The sequence below is a fragment of the Diceros bicornis genome, assembly GCF_020826845.1.
Source record: "Diceros bicornis minor isolate mBicDic1 chromosome 39 unlocalized genomic scaffold, mDicBic1.mat.cur SUPER_39_unloc_1, whole genome shotgun sequence".
Classification (NCBI taxonomy): domain Eukaryota; kingdom Metazoa; phylum Chordata; class Mammalia; order Perissodactyla; family Rhinocerotidae; genus Diceros; species Diceros bicornis.
This window is the reverse complement of record NW_026690915.1, coordinates 839663-853415: the sequence shown is the minus strand read 5'-3', so window position 1 is coordinate 853415 and position 13753 is coordinate 839663. Positions and strand designations below refer to the sequence as shown.

At 44.4% G+C, this 13753-nt stretch overlaps 1 protein-coding gene across 1 annotated transcript; it reads right to left on the bottom strand.

The window, feature by feature from the left end:
• Positions 1 to 471: 471 nt before the first annotated feature.
• On the bottom strand, positions 472 to 11395 carry LOC131402271 (adhesion G protein-coupled receptor E1-like). The gene is made up of 4 exons (XM_058537123.1): positions 11305 to 11395; positions 9327 to 9473; positions 653 to 741; positions 472 to 513 (listed from the first exon to the last, which is right to left on the bottom strand). The coding sequence occupies exons 1-4, from the start codon at positions 11336 to 11338 to the stop codon at positions 472 to 474; spliced, it is 312 nt and encodes a 103-aa protein (XP_058393106.1). The 5' UTR covers positions 11339 to 11395.
• Positions 11396 to 13753: the final 2358 nt, after the last annotated feature.

Genomic DNA, 13753 nt, shown 5'->3' with positions numbered 1-13753 from the left:
TTTATAAGCTGATATTTAAAATAGTTACACCAATTCCTGAAGATGCTCATGGAGCCTTTACTCACTGGAGTGACTCCATTAGAGAATCAGATGTCCAGATTCCTCTTTGCCTGGCCTGGGGGCTATGTATCACACATGCATCCCATATCACACAGATGCAGCACCAACAGCTTCACTAGTAATGAGACTCCAACATCCTTTCTTCTTTTAGTAAGAGAATTCCCAAGTTTTAGATGAGCAAATGTCCTCCCTTCCCAGCTTTCCTTGTAGCTAGGTGTGACCACATGACTAATTTCTGGCCAATGAGGTATAAGCAGAAGTGATACTGGGTCATACTCTTGAAGGGAAGGACAGTGCCTGTCACCTCCCCTTCTCCCTTGCCCACAAGCTGAAATGCAGATGTGATGGCAGGGGCTGGAGCAGCCATGTTCGACCACAACAAGGGAGTCTTGTGTTCATGATGACAGAGCATTATGGAGCCATCACATCAGCTCTCAGCAGCTTACACTCAGACTGTTACAAAGAGAGAAATAAACTGTTATCTGGTTTAGGCCATTGTATATTTTTGTCTTCGTTAAAACTGCAAAACAACATCCTACCTATGTGGCTTCTAGGACAACTTCAAGAGCTAGGAACCTTCAAAAATACTTACATATTCAGGCTCCACCGCTGCTCCCTCTTGGCATAGCTGGACCTGCTCATTGTTGGGTAACATATCTTCTTTACACTTGAAGGGAACCACTAGGACGAAAACAAAAGCAAGCAAATCAAATGTCAACCACAGAAAGATATTATTATTTACACAATCATACCCCATGCTGTAAATGCATCCATTGCCATGTTATACAACAGTGGAAATGAACAAGCTACAGCTACACGCTACAACATCAGGGGCTTTGGGAAGTGTGATTATTGAGTGAAAAAGAGCAACTCTGGAAAATATCATATGATCTCACTTATATGTGGAATATTAAAAAAAAAAAAAAGCCAAGCTCATAGATAAGAGAACAGATTGGTGGTTGCCAGAGGTGGGGGTGGAGGGTGGGCAAAATGGATGACGGTCGTCAGGAGGAACAAACTTCCAGTTATAAAATAAATAAGTCCTGGGGATGTAATATACAGCATGGGGACAATAGTGAATAATACTGTATTGCATATTTGAAAGTTGCTAAGAGAGTAGATCTTAAAAGTTCTCATCACAAGCAAAAGAAATTTTGTAACTATGTAGGGTGACGAATGTTAACTAGACTTATTGTGATTATTTTGCAATATATCCAAATATCAATCATTATGTTGTACACCTGAAACTAATAGAATGTTATATGTCAATTATATCTCAATAAAAAAAGATCATATGTGGTATGATACCATTTTTGTAAAGCTCCAAAGCAAACAAAACTAAGCAAGATATTGTTTAGGGATACGTAAATGGCAGGGTTTTTTTTAAGTAGGGGAATTATAAACACAAAATTCCGAGTGGTTCCCTCTGGGGAGAAGACAAGGATATACGGAGTGGAGAAGAAGCATGCAGAAAATGCAATGGCATTGATGATATTCTGGTTCTTATGTTGGCAAGGGCCTCGGATATATCCATTTTATTATTATACTTCATTGCCTCCATATAAATTACTTATATTTTTAATGTATCAAATAATCCATAATTTTAAAAACATAAACCTTTCACGGTTCCCCACTGTTCTCAGCAGAAAGACTAAAGTTCTTCACACAGCACACAAGGTCCTGCAGAATCTGACCTCTGCCCACCTGCTCAGATGCAGCTAATGCCATTCTCTTTGTCCTCAGTCTTTGTTAGCCTCAGGGCCTTTGCACATGCTATAACCTGTCACGCTGTGATCTCCACTCTTCATCTGCATAATCCCTACTCTTCCTTCAAGCTTCAGCTTAAATGTCACTTGCCTGGAGCATATTATATATCTCACTAATGGGGTATATAATATGCCAAAGGGCGTGACAGTTTTTCAATTATTAAATAATTATGTGTGTGCTCTCTACTTCCTTCCCTAGACTATAAGCTACATGAGGGCAAATATCATGTCCATCACATCCAGGATTGAATCCCCAGTACCTAGTGCAGGGGCCTGTTTGACTAATTAGTTAATTAATGCTTCAAAAATAATTTATCAAATTAATGTATTAGTGAAAAAATATAAAAAGGGAGAATGAATGAAAGTAAGAAGAGGATCCAGAGCTTGGGTAGAGTGAGGATTTTACAACCAAAGAAAGACACAGATTCCATTGCCAAGACACATAAGGAGAGGATTACTTTCGCAGCTGAAGTTGCCATGTTTCCAGGAGCCTTCTGGATTGGGACGGAAGCCCACAACGCAGCTACAGCTGTAGGAGCCTGGGGCGTTGGTGCAGACAGAATCGGGACCACACCGTGATGGATCTTGGGAGCACTCATCAATATCTGCAAAGAACTCAAAAAGATCAAAAAACCCAGAGGAACAGGGATAGCCTTCTTTCCAGGGTTGACCAGCAAACCCTCTGCTCTCCTCTGCATCCCACTGCTTGGTCTGTGAAGTTCAGCTGTCCATTGCTTGGTGCAAAGCCATGGTGGCAGGTACAAAAGTAGCTCCTGGTGCGTGTTGGTGCACGTTGCATTGAAAAGGCACTTTTCACTGCCTTTGGCCGAAAGGTTACATATCAAGGCACTCATCAATATCTGTGGAGTGAGGCAGAGTTGGCCAACAATCCAACAAAGTCATGCTTCCCCTTCCAAAGCATAGCCTTGTCACTGAAAAATGGCGGCACAACAAGGGACTACATTTCCCAGAGCCCCCTGCATCTAGGCGGGGCCATGTGGTTAGCTTTCACTCATAGAATGGAAGAGGGTATGGCATATCACTCCTGGGCCCACGTGGTTAAGAAGTGAGTGTGTCTTCTCCCTCTTTCCCTGCCACTGGCTGAAACCAAGGATTCCAAGTTCCTAACCATAGGAAAACCAGAGATGCAAGAGGACTGGATCCCTGTATCACCTTGTGGAGGAAAGCTGCCTATTGACCAAGGATATCCATACTGGATGGTTAAGGGAGTAAGAAATTTCTATTTCGTTAAGCTAGTGGTTCTCAACTGAGGGCAATTTGCCCCTCCAGGGGACGTTGGGCAATGTCTGGAGACATTTTTCGTGGTCACTGGGATCTGGGGGTAGATGCCAAACATACTGCCAATCCACTAATGCACAGAATAGCCCTACACACAACAAAGAACTATCCAGCCCAAAATGTTAATAGTGCAAAAGTTGAGAAACCCCAGCTTAACCAATACAGGGTGATGTATGGTCACTGTGGCAACAAGAGGTTACTTCTCCCTCTGAAGGTTTCTGATCCACAGAGGATATATGGAATAGAATGTCTCAGAAAAAAATAAATAGGAGGGGTCTGGCCCTGTGGTGTAAGTTCACACACTCTGCTTCAGCAGCCCAGGGCTCGTGGGTTCAGATCCCAGGCGTGAACCTACACGCCGCTCATCAAGCCATGCTAGGTCAGCATCCCACATATAAAGTAGAGGAAGATGGGCATAAATGTTAGCTCAGGGCCACTCTTCCTCCAGCAAAACGAGGAAGATTGGCAACAGACGTTAGCTCTGAGCCAATCTTCCTCACCAAAAAAAAAAAAAATAAAGAAATAAAAGTAATAAAAAAATGAATAGGAGGGAGGTAAGGACAAAACCTTTCATATTTCTATGTCATCTCAAAAAACATGAGGGATAAATAGGCGCTGTCCACACTAGGGGCTTACACAAGTATATGGTATATTGCACCAGGTGATACCATGGAGAGTTGGTACGAGAAGTCTTTGTGATAGGAACGTAGACTAATTTGGAGGTCTCAAACGACATGGTTGGAAGGCATGGGGAAGTGGTTTTTTTCTTGGTATCACAGAAAACATCTCTAACCAAGGAGTGGGTTTCTTTTCACCGCAGGTTGCCCACTTCCAGAAATATTTAAGCATCGACTAAGTGAGCTCTTGTCAGACATACCACAGGTGCAATTTATATTTTGCATATAGAGCTGGACTAGGGGCATGGCTTTCAAAACTTTTTGGCCCAAGAAACCTTCCTTCTTGTGAAGTGAAACCCGAATAGGTAAGACAAATAAAAGAGGTGATAATTTGACTGAAAGGAGAGTGGAAGACCATGGCCTTGTTTTCTGGCCCTAGATGGGGATTCTGAAAGGTTCCTAGAGCCCTTAGAGCTGTGTTAATCTCTCTAAGATCCCTTTCCTCTTTATGCCTCTATTGTTCTGCTTCTAACAATGTCAGCAGCTAGTAAAGATCAACGAATGAGAAGAAATATAATATTTCTAATGAAAAGAAGCATGCATTTCCCCGGGGATTGAAGACTATAAAATGTGTTCTGCTGTATGGTAGACCCTCCGAAGATGGAGCCATCAGTTCTTCCATTTCCTGTATGCACATGTTGCTGTCCCAGTGAGATGGAGAGTTTATTTCCCCTCCTTTTGGATCTAGGCTGGCCCTGTGACTGTGACCAATAGAATGTGGTAGAAGTAACACTTGGGGACTTCCAAGCCCAGGCCTTATGAGAACTGGCAGTTTCTGCTTTCTTCTTCTTGGAACTTTCCTTCTTGGAAACCAACTGCCATGCTCTGAGGAAGCCCAAGAAGCCATGTGGAACGGCCCACTGAGGGCCCTGCCAGAGATCAGCACCAACTACCAGTCACGTAAGCAAGCCTACTTTGGACCAGCCAGCCATCTTAGTGCCCCAGAAAAACCATGTGGTCAACCCATGGAATCATGAGCAAGAACAGATGGTTGTTGTTATAAGCTGCTGCATTTCAGAGTAGTTTGACATGCATTGAGAAGTCCTCAGCATGGCTGGGAGAATGACTGGTACATTTGAAAGCCTCTGGTTTCTCAGGGGTCCAAACATCAGGCAAAAAGAACCCAGGCAGGCAGGAGCAACTGTGTTCTCCCGAGATATTGGTGCAGGTGGAATTGGGACCACAAAGAGTCAAGCTCCTGGAACATCCATCCATATCTAAGCAGAAAACTGGTCTAAGTCAAAAGGATGAAGGATGCTGAGGCTGCAGCTGCAGTGCACAGCCCCACCACTGACTGAAGCCAATGGGTTTCCCTGGCTCTGGTCCCACCTTCTTAAACACATTTTTGTCGTTACAGAAAGGAAGCATTTAGAGGCAAGTTTATGACCCAGGCAAATCTTCTGATGAGGGTCCTCGCAGCTCAGGATAAAATCCAAACTCCTCATTAGAACAGGCAAGACCCTGAGAGTTTGTTCTCACCTACGCTCATCTTTTGCCTCTAAACCCTTCATAATTCACGATCCAGATTCATTGATTACCTGTGAATTCATGAAGGCTTATTATCTCCTCACATGAAGAAGAATGGTTGAGACCCAAAGAACTGACCAGCAGAGCCCAACCTAAACCACCAATGCATGAAATCAAGAGCTAAATGAATGGTGCTAGTTTTTACCCATTGACTTTCAGAGTGATTTGTTACTCAGCAATAGCTAACTGCTACAAATGGACCAGAAAAATCAGAGATGACTTCGAATATCTCTGACTCCAAGCCAAGGGAATGTGATAAGGGCTTGATCACTCCATGCCCTGCTGAATGAAGTCATCCTCCCTATAAATGAAAGAGGAAAACAATAGAACCACCCTAGACTCAGGAAGATGGAGCCATGGTGTCTTTGTGAGAATATCCTGGCTGCAGTGTGGAGGATGGATTTGAGAGGGGAAGACTGGAGAAAGGGAGAGACCAGTGAGGATGCTGTTACAGTACGGATGCAGCCTGAATAAAGGATGGAGAAGAGTGGAGAGATTCAAGACATATCTAGCAGTTAGATTCTCTGAGACTTGATGACCGATTTAATATGGAAGGGGAGGGAGCATGAGGGTAACTCTCACGTCTTAATTCAAATACCTTTTAGGAAAAAGACCTGAGCTCTCCCTATAACACAGTATCTCTACCTCAGCATTACTGGCATTTGGGACTGGATCACATTTGGTCGTGGGGAGGCTGTTCTGTGCATTGTAAGATGGTTAACAACATCTCTGGCCTCTACCCACTAGAGGACAGTAGCACACACAATCCAATAACAACAGCTGTGGCAATCAAAAATGTCTCTAGACATTGCCAATGTCCACTGGAGAGAAAATCGCTATAGAGATGGAGCCCCGCATTATTCGCAGGAACTGCCTGACCCACTGCTTAAGTCACAGTAGGCCCTCAACGGGAGTTCAAATCATGATTCTTCCACCGAATAGCTGTGCATCCCTTGGCAAGTCACTTCACCTCTCTGAGCCTCCGTGTTCTCATTCCTAAAATAAGGATCATGATCACTACCTAATAGGATCATGAAATGAGGTGATTCTTAATTAAGTAGGTAAATAAAGAAGGGCAGGCCCTCTGTGCCTTCACAGGTGGAGTTGTTAGAGAAGAGCCCATCTCGACAGCTGCACCTATAGCTTCCTAAGGAGTAGGAACACTCAGAACGCTCTGCGAAGATCCCACTGGAGAGGCATTCATTGATGTCTAGGAGCAGTGGAGGAGAGTGAGCAGACAAAAGATTGGGTGTCTACAGTGAGAAACACATGTACCCAACTCAATGATAGCTTTCCACCAAAGACCATGCCTGAGAGCCTGAGAGCATTACGTGTACAGGCAAAATGACCTGGATTTCCCAGGTTCCAGTTGGTTCCAGTAGGAGAAGAGAAACCAGGCAAACAGCTGCACTTGTACCTCCCTGGCAGGTTTTGGCAGATTGAGTTAAGACCACATTGTCGCGGGTTTTGAGAACACTCATCTATATCTGGATAGAGAAAGAGTCAGAGTTACAAAGTTGCCTCATCTTGTGAAGCCCATTGTATTTTCCAAAGATGGTTGAAACAATGTTTCCCTCCCATATGTCCTTCATTCAGTGAGACCTTGGTACTCCACCCATCAAGTATTGGGGTCTATATTCCCTCCCCTGGAATCTGAGCATGCTTGTGACTATGGTGGAAGTGACACCAGGTCATAAAAATACCATGCTTAGTCAGAAGAATGTCATGATAGGTCGTAGAAATATAATGTAATTCCTTCTTCTCTTGAGATGCTCATTCTTGGAAATGAGCTGCCATACTTTGAGGAAGCCCAACCAGCCATGAAAATGCAGCTCAATGGGGAAGAACTAAGACATCCAGCCCACAGCCCTGGGGGAGCAGCCAGTCAAACAGCCAGCACCACCTTGCCAGCCTTGTGAGTAGACCCTTTTCAAAGTGGATCCTCTAGCCTCCAGTTGCGCCAACTCAACTGACACTATGTGGAATAGGGACAAGCCATCCTCTCCAAACTCAGCCCTAATAGCAGATTCATTCATGAGCATAATGAATGATTACTATTTGCAACTAAATTTGCAGGTGGTCTGTTACCCAGCAACAGATAACTCGGACACTTGCAAAGCAAATTCTAGGAATTTACTCATTGAAGGACCCATGGAATCGTGCAGTCATGGAACCATGGGGTGGCTCTCCACAAATCTATTTCAACCCTGCTCTGACAAGTTACTCGAAATAAACCCTTGCTAGGTACTTGTTATAGAAGCACAACTTCAACACAAGTCTCCTATAGCTCCCTCCCAGATCACAGGGATGCTCATTCAGCTTTCTTTCAAGTTGTAAAACGTTAGAAAAACCTAAGTGCCTGCCAATAGAAGGATGACTCAATTTGGAGTTGACATAAAGAATAAGGTACATATTCCTTCATTCAACAAATACATATTAAATACTCACAATGTATCAGTCACCATACTGGGGGTCAAAGACATAGAGTAGACAAAATAGTTGCTGTAGTATCCATCATTTTCTATATGGTTAATATTGATTTCACGCCAAATTTAAACACCAGGGTTCGTCAGCACTACTGAGCTGACTGAATAACCCATGAACTGTAGCCCAAAGATAAAGAATGATGTTTGGGGATCCCTGGAAACTAACTGCAAAAGTGATAGAAATGCATCATCTTCTTCAGAGCTCAGCAAACTACATCCCATGGGTCAAATCCAGCCCACCATCTGTTTGTGTACATAAAGCTTTATTGGCACACAGACACATCCATTCATTTTTGTATCATCTCTGGCTGTGTTTGCACCACCACTGAGTGGTCATGACAGAGATCGTACGACTTGCAACTTCCAGAATGTTTACTCTGTGGCCCCTTACAGAAAAATTGCCAACCTATGGTCTTATTCAGAGGAATAATCAGATTTTTACTGTCAAGAGGAGAACTGGGGTTTAAATATAAGGAATGCTGACAGAGAACTTAGCTCCTTCTGGGAATTATGTTACTTTATATTATTTATATTAATATAGCTCTTAATACTGCACATGTGCCTAGCACACTGCATACATTATTGCATTTAATCTTCCCAACTATCCTTGGAGTTGGATACTCTTATACGCCCGTTTTACAAATGGAACCATTGAGGCTTATAGAGATGAAATATATTTCACCAACATCTCTTAACTAGAGTGTGGCAGCTAAGTAACGTGGTTGAGACACCCTCAGTAGAGTCAGAAAGACCTGGGTTTGAATCCCAGTTCAACTGCATGACCCTAAAAAAGTCATTTCAGTTCTCCAAGCCTCAGTTTTCTCATCTGGACAATGGAGATCATCATAATGCCTATAGTCCATTTAATGTGACATTGCACATAAAGCACTTCGCACAGGACCTGGCACTCTATAAATATTGGAAATTCTAACTATCTCCATGGAAAGGCGACCAAACAGTGGGCCCTCACAATGAAATCAGTGGCTATTTCTGGATATTGACAGGGAGCATGATTTTAATTTTAATTTTCTTCCTAATGCTAGTCTATAATCATTGGAAATTTTAGTGGCCAGGAATAATTCTCATGATGAAAGAAATAGAAAGTAAGAGCGAGAGAGAGAGAAAGGAAGAATGCAAAGAAGAAAGAAAGAAAGGAAGGGAGGAGGGAGGGAGGGAGAGAGAGAGGGAGGGAGAAAGAGAGGGAGAGAGGGGGGAGAGGGGGAAAGGGGGAGAGGGGGAGGGAGGGAGGGAGAGAGGGAGAGAGAGGAGAGAGAGAGAGAGAGGAGAGAGAGAGAGAGAAAGAAAAGAAAGAAAGAAAGAAAGGGAAAGAGAGAAAGAAAGAAAGAGAGAGAAGGGAGGGAGGAAGGAAGGAAGGAGGAAGGAAAGCAGGAAGGAAGGAAGGAAATAAATAAATAATTAATATTTGGGGCAAAAACAAAAAGCATCTGTATCTGCTACCCAGCTAGATCCCACCTGCTTTTCCGACCACCTGTGAGGGGACGTGAACTCACCTTTGCATTCGACTCCTGGGCCCATGAACTGTGTCTCTCCCGTGCTGGACAGGAAGCCTTGTTTGCAAGTACAGTAGTAACTGTCCAAAGTGTTGGTGCAGGTTGCATAAGCTGGGCAGATGGTGGAACTTGCACACTCATTCACATCTAGGCAGCGTAGAAGGAAAAGGTTGAGTTAGCGCCCCAGAGCAGGGCTTCAAGAGAAGGCAGCATTTGAGAGTGAAGGAGACCACTGTGGGTTGAATTGTGTCCTCCAAAAAGAAATGTTGAGTTCCTAAACCTGGTCCCTTAGAAACCTTATTTGGAAATAGGGTCCTTGTAGATGCAATTAAGATGTAAGTTAATGTGGGATCCTGCTGGAGAAGGATGGTCCCTTAATCTGATATAATTGGTGTCCATATAAGAAGAGGACAAGAGGCACAGAGACAGGCTTGGGGAGAACACCATGTGATGACAGAGGCAGAGATGGGAGTGATGCATTTACAAGTCAAGGAACACCGAAGATTGCTGGCAACACCAGAAGCTAGGAGAGAGACACAGAGCAGATTCTCTCCCAGAGCCTTCAGAGAAAGCACGGCCCTGCTGACACCTTGATTCCAGACCTCTGGCCTTCAGAATGTGGGACAATAATTCTCTGTTATTTAAGGCCGCCAGTCTACAATATTCTGTTATGCAGCCCGAGCTTCCTAACACGATGGACAAGAGAATTCATCTCTGTGTGTCTCAACTTCCCCATCTGTCAGACGAGGATAATAATACCCACCCCACAAGGTCATTCAGAGGATTAAATAAGATGACCTCTGGAAAGCGCTCACCACAGAGCCTGGAACACAGTAAGTACTAGGCAAGCAAATCTTAACTAAAATAAAAATTAACCACTAACATGTCGAGCTTTCTTTGTGGCAGGTATTGCCGTAGATCCCTTACATGTGTTAGCTCCATGAATGCTCATAGCAGCCCTACGAGCTATAAACTAATATTTCCACTTTTCAGAGGAGGAAACTGAAACTCAAAAATTGTGCAACGTCGCATAGATTGTGAAAGGCACGAGGATTGGAATCCGGGTTCTGTCTGGCTCTGGAATATTTGCATGACAGCTTCTCAGGCTGTCTTGAGTGCCAGAGTCTGGAAATTTGGTGATTAAATCAATGTCTGTCCTACGCAAGCCCTCCTTGAGCTGCCAGAGGTTGCAGCCTCATTTGGAGGCAGAATGTCATGGTGGTTGTGAGCGTGGGGTGTGAAGTCACTCTTGGGCACACTCAGATCCTGACTCTCCTACCTCCTATCTATTTGGCCATGGGAGGGTGATTCCACCACAGTGGAGGCTCACAGTCCTTGTCTGTGAAATGGGTGTAGAATATGACCAATACCGTCAGGTTGTTGGGAGGACTGAATGAGCACACGAGAGGGAGAGCTTAGCGCCTTGGCTGGGATCCTGCCTCCAGCCTTTTGTACCTGGTGTTCCCTCCTCCTGGAACATCCTTCCCCAGATACCCAATCTCTCACTCCCTCACTTCCTTCAGATCTTGTCTCAAATATCAACTTCTCAGCACGGCCTCTTCTTACCACCGTGTTAAAATTAGAAACCCACCTCCGGAACTTTATATCTACATTTCCTGCCTTATTTGTCTTCATCTCCTTTAGGTATCCCTAACACACAATATGTTCGTGCTTCTATTTTTTGTTATCTATCTCCCTGCAAACAAGATGATAATTTCCAGGGGGACAAATATTATTGCCTGTGTTATTCACTGCTGTATTCACCATTCCTAGAATAGAACCTGCTGTATTGTAGATGCTCAAGTAGTATTGCAGGAATGAATGAATGAATGAGTGAATGTATGAATGAATGATTATTAGCATCAGCTTTGCAGAAAAGTCTTTGAACTCAGCCGAGACATGCCCCTACTCATCACCCACCACTGCTGAATTTGCAAACAGAATGGGACCTGATTCCCCAACAGATCCCTCCACCTACTTTCACACGTCTCTCCTGGACCGCGGAATCTCATGTTTCCACTGCTAGAAACAAATCCTGGGTTGCAGACACAATAGTAGCTTCCAGGACTGTTGTGGCAAGTCGCATGCTCTGGGCAGGCTCTGGAATCCACACATTCATCCACATCTAGAGAGTGGAAGAAAAAACCCGGGTTGAGGCAGACGAGGAAATGAGAGCAGGAGACTGCAAGTGCAGACTTGCTCTACATGTTCTTATCTTGTGGCACACAGTGCTGAGGCTCCCCAATACCCACATTCTCCCCTTCTCCCTAACCTCCCTTGCTGTTAGGTGGGACCAAGAGAATAAATACTGGCCAATATTATGTAAGGAAAAGGGTGATGAATAATTTCAAAACGTAATGATCACAGATTGCACAAATGGCCGTAGTCTTTTTTTCTTGGCATAGAGAAAAAAGATATGTTGAAGTGCTAAACCGGGTCTCTGAGAATGTGACCTTATTTGGAAACAGGGTCTTTCTAGTTGCAATTAAGATGTAAGTTAACATGGGATCATGCTGGAGTAGGATGGTTAATCTTAATCTTATCTGATTGGTGTCTTTATAAGTAGAGGAGAAGGGGCACAGAGGCAGGCTTGGGGAGAACACGATGTGATGACAAAGGCAGAGATTGGAGTGATGCGTCTACAGCTCAAGGAATCCCAAGGATTGATGGCAACACCAGAAGCTGGGAGAGAGACACAGAGCAGATTCTCTCCTACAGCCTTCAGAGAAACCACGGCCCTGCTGACATCTCGATTTCAGACCTCTGACCTCCAGAGATGTGAGAAAATAAATCTCTGCTGTTTAAGGCCGCCAGTCTATAATATTTGGTGATGCAGCCCAAGCTGCCTAACACAATGTGCAAGACAATTCATCTCTGTGTGTCTCAGTTTCCCCATCTATCAGATGAGGATAATAGTACCCACCCCATAGGGTCATTCAGAGGACTAAATAAGGTGACCTCTGTAAAGCACTCCACACAGAACCTGGAGCACAGTAAGTACTATGCAAGCAAACGTTAACTAAAATAAAAATTAACTACTAATATGTTGAGCTTTCTTTGTGGCAGGCATTGACAGAGATCTCTTACGTGCATTAGCTCCACGAATCCTCCTAGCACCCCTATGAGCTATAAACTAATATTTCCACTTTTCAGAGGAGGAAACTGGGGCTTCACAATTCTGCACTGTCACATAGCTTGTGAAAGGCACAACGAGGATTGGAATCCAGGTTCTGTCTTGCTCTGGAATGTTTGCATGACAGCTTCCCAGGCTGTCTTGAGTCTCAGAGTCTGTGAACTTGGGGATTAAATCGATGTGTGTCCTACGCCAGCCCACCTTGAGCTGCCAGAGGTTGCAGCCTCATTTGGAGGCAGAAGGGCATGGTGGTTGGGAGCATGGGGGGTGAAGTCACATCTAGGCACACTCAGATCCTGACTCTCCTACATCCTCTCTATTTGGCCTTGGGATCGTGATTCCACCACAATGGAGGCTCAGTTTTCTTGTCTGTGAAATTGCTGTAGAGTACAACCAATACCATCAGGTTGCTGGGAGGACTGAATGAGCACATGTATGAGAGAGCTTAACGCATTAGCTGGGATCCTGCCTCCAGGCCTTTGTACCTGCTGTTCCCTCCTCCTGGAACATCCTTCCCCAGACACCCAATCTCTCACTCCCTCACTCCTTCAATCTTATCTCAAATATCAACTTCTCAGCATGGCCTTTCCTTACCACTCTGTTAAAAGTGGTAGAATCCCATCCCTAGAACCCTTTATCTGCCTTTCCTGCCTTATTTGTCTTCATCTCCTTTAACTATTCCTAACACACGAGATGTTCATGCATCTATTTTTTGTTATCTATCTCCCTCCACACTAGATGATAAGTTCCAGGAGAACAAATATTATTGCCTGTGTTAGTCACTGCTGTGTCCGCCATCCCTAGAATAGAACCTGGTGTATTGTAGATGCTCAAGAAGTATTGGTCAAAGGGTGCATCAGTGAATGAATGTATGAATGAATGATTCAGCCAAGACCTCCCCCGACTCCTCTCCCACCACTGCTGTCTTTGCAAACAGAATTGGACCTGATTCCCCAGCAGATCCCTCCACCTACCTTCACATGTCCCTCCAGGACTGAGGAATCTCGTGTTTCCACTTCTAGAAACAAATCCTGGGTTGCAGACACAATAGTAGCTTCCAGGGCTGTTGTGGCAAGTCGCATGCTCTGGGCAGGCTCTGGGATCCACACATTCATCCACATCTAGAGAGTGGAAGAGAAAACCCAGATCAAGGCAGAGGAGGAAATGAAGACAGGAGACTGCAAGTGGAGATTCGCTCTACATGTTCTTAGCTCGTGGCACGCAGTGCTGAGGCTCCCCAATACCCACATTCTCCCCTTCTTCCTAACCTCCCTTGCAGGTAGGTGTCGTGGTT

Excerpts from the sequence above, each read along its gene's own strand:
- LOC131402271 (XM_058537123.1), bottom strand. The coding sequence starts at position 11,338 with ATGAGATTCCGCGGTCCAGGAGAGACGTGTGAAA. Across the intron at positions 9,474-11,304 it reads TCCAGGAGAGACGTGTGAAA|ATGTGAATGAGTGTGCAAGT; the intron begins GTAGGTGGAGGG and ends TACGCTGCCTAG. Across the intron at positions 742-9,326 it reads CCCAGGAGTCGAATGCAAAG|TGGTTCCCTTCAAGTGTAAA; the intron begins GTGAGTTCACGT and ends TTTTCGTCCTAG.